The 4,834-nt window shown below is 47.0% G+C and overlaps 1 protein-coding gene across 1 annotated transcript; it reads left to right on the forward strand.

Annotated features, from left to right (window-relative positions):
• Positions 1-201: 201 nt before the first annotated feature.
• FOXG1 (forkhead box G1) lies at positions 202-1,599 on the forward strand. Its single transcript, XM_040559527.1, has one exon. It carries the CDS (start codon positions 220-222, stop codon positions 1,597-1,599), a length of 1,380 nt encoding a protein of 459 aa, XP_040415461.1. The 5' UTR covers positions 202-219.
• Positions 1,600-4,834: the final 3,235 nt, after the last annotated feature.

Here is a 4,834-nt window from a genome sequence, read left to right on the forward strand (position 1 = left end):
GGTGATTATTATTCCTATTATTTTTTTTTTCCCTCCCCGGCGGTTCCTGTCCCTGCTACATGACTTGCCAGCGCTTGAGACTGCGGTCCAACTGCGCTGCCGCCGCCGCCGCCGCTGCCATCGCCGCCGCCGGTGGTGCCGCCGCCGCCAGCCCGGCCGCCGTCGCCCCGGGCGCCGCTCCCCCGGCCGCTGCCGCTTCCCCCCTGAGACTAGTGTGTGATGTTGGACATGGGAGATAGGAAGGAAGCGAAAATGCTGCCGAAATCCTCCTTTAGCATAAACAGCCTGGTGCCCGAAGCCGTCCAGAGCGACAACAACCACAGCAGCCACAGCCACCACAACAGCCACCACCCCCACCACCACCACCACCATCACCACCACCACCACCACCCGCCGCAGCAGCAGCCCCAGCGAGCCGCCGCGGCCGAGGAGGAGGACGAGGAGAAGGGGCAGCTCCTCCTGCCGCCCCCCGCCGCCGCCGCCGCCGCCTCCGGCGCCCTGGAGGTGGCCAAGGCGGAGATGCTGGCCGGCAAGGGCGAGGCGGGCGCGGCGGCGGCGGCGGAGCTGGAGGAGAAGGAGAAGGCGGCGGATGAGAAGAAGGGGGCGGCGGAGGGGGCCAAGGAAGGGGAGAGCGGCAAGGAGGGTGAGAAGAAGAACGGCAAGTACGAGAAGCCGCCGTTCAGCTACAACGCCCTCATCATGATGGCCATCCGGCAGAGCCCCGAGAAGCGCCTGACACTCAACGGCATCTACGAGTTCATCATGAAGAACTTCCCCTACTACCGGGAGAACAAGCAGGGCTGGCAGAACTCCATCCGCCACAACCTCTCCCTCAATAAGTGCTTCGTCAAGGTGCCCCGCCACTACGACGACCCGGGCAAGGGGAACTACTGGATGCTGGACCCGTCCAGCGACGACGTCTTCATCGGCGGCACCACCGGCAAGCTCCGCCGGCGCTCCACCACCTCGCGGGCCAAGCTGGCCTTCAAGCGCGGCGCCCGGCTCACCTCCACCGGACTGACTTTCATGGACAGGGCGGGATCCTTGTACTGGCCTATGTCCCCCTTCCTCTCCCTGCACCACCCCCGGGCCAGCAGCACTTTGAGTTACAATGGGACCACGTCCGCCTACCCCAGCCACCCCATGCCCTACAGCTCAGTGTTGACTCAAAACTCCTTGGGAAACAACCACTCCTTTTCCACGTCTAATGGGTTAAGTGTTGATAGACTAGTCAATGGAGAGATACCTTATGCCACTCATCACCTCACAGCAGCAGCTCTGGCCGCCTCAGTGCCGTGTGGCTTGTCAGTTCCCTGCTCCGGCACCTATTCCCTAAACCCCTGCTCTGTAAACCTTCTAGCAGGACAGACGAGTTACTTTTTCCCCCACGTTCCTCACCCTTCAATGACTTCTCAAAGCAGCACTTCAATGACGGCCAGGGCAGCCTCCTCCTCCACGTCGCCACAGGCGCCCTCCACTCTCCCCTGTGAGTCCTTAAGACCTTCTTTGCCAAGTTTCACAACGGGACTTTCCGGAGGACTTTCTGATTATTTCACACATCAAAATCAGGGGTCTTCTTCAAACCCTTTAATACATTAACATCCATGGGATCAGACTGTAAGTGAACATTTTACACACATTTGCATTGTAAATGATAATTAAAAGAAAAAAAAAAAAGCAAAACAAAAAAGTCCAGGTATTTTTTATTAAGTCCCCCATTTTCTGTACGTTTGTTCAGTCTTTAGGGTTGTTTATTATTCCACCAAGGTGAGGAGTGTCAGCAAGGTGCAATGTGGGGAGATTACATTGTAGACTATGAAGTTTGGAAGACAAAATTATAGTAGAATGTGTATCTAAATAGTGACTGCTTTCGCAATTTTTATTCAAATACGATAAGTCTATCACTAAAAGCCGCCAGATTCTCCATGTTTGCAGTATTATAAGTTATCATGGATATGTCGGTGGGTGCAGACCTTGAAAAAAAAAAAAAGCCACTAAATTTATGAAACCTATAAAAATCTTAAAATGTAATTTGTATTTAACCAGAATTTCATCCTGAAAGATGCCCAAGAACTACGTTTTGGCCATTTAATATTTTATATTTTTCTTTAGCGAACTGCTTATTTTTGGGGTTTCTTTTCTTTCTTTGTTTTTATTTTTTTTCTGTTTGTTTGTTTGTTTACTTTTAGACCAAAGATTGGGTTTTAGAAAATGCACTCAGTGTACGGAGTAATTTAAAAACAGCAACATTATTTCAGTTTGCAGCACTGCCCGTTCAAATGAATCAGAAGGGGACAAAATTAATGATTGCCTTCAGTTTGTGTTGTGTATATTTTGATGTATGTGGTCACTAACAGGTCACCTTTATTTTTTTTCTAAATGTAGTGAAATGTTAATACCTATTGTACTTATAGGTAAACCTTGCAAATATGTAACCTGTGTTGCGCAAATGCCGCATAAATTTGAGTGATTGTTAATGTCGTCTTAAAATTTCTTGATTGTGATACTGTGGTCATATGCCCGTGTTTGTCACTTACAAAAATGTTTACTATGAACACACAGAAATAAAAAAAAATAGGCTAAATTCATATATACTTGATAGTTTTTTTGTCTCTTTTATTAACTGAAATTAATACGCCTGAGGCTTTAAAGTTGTAGGGAGATCAGAGCGCTGCTTGTTACAGTAGTCCACCATTTTTCATATGCTCATCCCCCCCTCCTCCCCCCGATCACTTTGTATTTAACCACGGTATTTTGGAATATAAAGGAGCAGGGAATTAGCGTATTTAATTAAACACCACGGCCACTACTGTGATGTCCGTTTTGGGGCAGGACTCTCATCAGGTCTGCCTGAGAACTGGTAGTACGAGGTAGGGTGTCTTGCTAAAAACTCTGTCTTAAGCTGAAGATGCTTAAAACTGCGTATGTATATAGTTACATACATATATATACGTACATGCATACGTGAGTATATATATACACACGTTCGGAAAAAGTACAGGTACTTTATTTATTTCCTAAGTGCATGTTGTTCTTTCAGTCTTTGCAATGGCTTGAATGGGTTATCCATCTGAAAGGAAATCGTTTCGACTGTATGATAACTGAAGCTCTATTAACTATGGATGTGTATGCGTGTGTATATACATATACATATTAGCTTTCCTATAATTATTTGGTCAAATCTGGCAAGCTATGATGCGTATGTGTATTAAATGCAATCCTTATCTTAAAGATACACTGTTCCGGAAGCGTCTATACTCTCTGTACTTAGAGCCTTTGCATGCTGCAAAACCCTGTGGCTTGGCACGTTGTGCAGGCGGCTACCGCTGGGAGCCGGAGCCTACCTCCTCCGCCCCCTTCGCCCTGCGGCCGGCGAGAGCCGGGCCAGGGCCGCGGGGCCGGGGGGCTGCGGGGCCGGGGGGCTGCGGGAATGCGGGGCTGGGGGCCCGGGGGTCTGCGGGGCTGCGGGCCGGGGCTGCGGGGCGGCGAGGCAGGGAGCTGCGGTTCACGTGATGCCGTGCTCGCATACCGATGTTTAAAGGTCTTAGAGGAGAGAGGAGGAAAAAAAAAAGTGTGGATGCGCTTAAGTTTCAAGTTTGGGAATGGATTTCTTTTTTCCCCTGTCTGCCTGCCGGCGGGAAGGCTGGCTGAAGCCCGCTAGCCCATGCAAACGTAAGTATATTCGGCTGCCCGGAGAATGGCCCCTTAGTTTTAAGGAGGAAACGCAATGACTAATTTTAAGAAGCGTTTAATCCTAAAAAGAATCGGTTTCTTGACGAGTTTAAGGAGCCCTATAAAAGCCACGACTCGGGAAAATAATTAGAAAACTTGTGCAAAAGATTTAACAACTAATTGGATCCCGCAGCGAGTCCGCAGAGGACAAGTTGTTCATTTGTTACGTTTGTGTAGACTAAACTGTGCTCTGCAGCAATGCAATAAGCCGACGACTGCTCACAATAGGCCCCATGAAAAATAATCTCTAGCTCGAAGATGTTATCGCAAACGCTTTAAAGAGCTGGACTTGGAAAGACAGAAAAGAGGAAGAAAAAAAAATGCCGGGGGTGAATACAGAAAAACATAGCAAATCTGAATTCTTGCAAAGAGAATATTTGTCATGCTGAAAGAATAAGGGGAGAGAGAAGAAATCTTCCGAAAATAGGTAATGAATAAACAGATGCAAGCAAATCTGCAGGGAAGAGAGAGGAGTGAAAGGTTATGGATGAGAGATGGGACACCCAGCTCTGCACTATGTGGGGGAGAAGGAGAGAAATCTCTGATATTCTTGGCTTACACTCTCACTTCTGCAATTCAAAATTAATCATCACTATGAGAAAAAGGTTGCTTTGTTTGGGGATGAAGAGATGATACCACCACTTGGAAGCGCCTACCCTCCCCCACATTCTTCGCTCTATTGTCATTAAAATAAGTGATCGCAAAAACTGAAAAATAAATAAAATAAAATAAAATAAAATAGAATAAAATAACATAACATAACATAAAATAACATAAAATAAAATAAAACTCCTTTGCAACAAACCTATCAGGAATAATAAAATGAAATAGGTGTGATTTAAACTCTTGAAGCCCCGAGACCCTATTCTGTATATTTGTGCCCAAGCAAATGTAAAGAATGGCATCTGCTACAGCTGACAAAGGAAATGATTTATTATTTATTACTTCCAATTGGTTGTACACTGTAGGAAATCCAATAGCACATACTTAAAGTATTACCTAGTTTGCATTGTGAAAAAATCCGCTGACAGTGTACTAAAAGGAGGAAGAAGAGAAGTCAGGTTGGAGGAAAGCACAATCTCGCCATGTCAGAGTTTTGGGT

Source organism: Cygnus olor, chromosome 5 (assembly GCF_009769625.2).
Source record: "Cygnus olor isolate bCygOlo1 chromosome 5, bCygOlo1.pri.v2, whole genome shotgun sequence".
NCBI classification, from domain to species: Eukaryota; Metazoa; Chordata; class Aves; order Anseriformes; family Anatidae; genus Cygnus; species Cygnus olor.

Bases quoted from the DNA above. Each gene is read 5' to 3' on its own strand.
- FOXG1 (XM_040559527.1), top strand. From the start codon at position 220: ATGTTGGACATGGGAGATAGGAAGGAAGCGAAAATGCTGCCGAAATCC.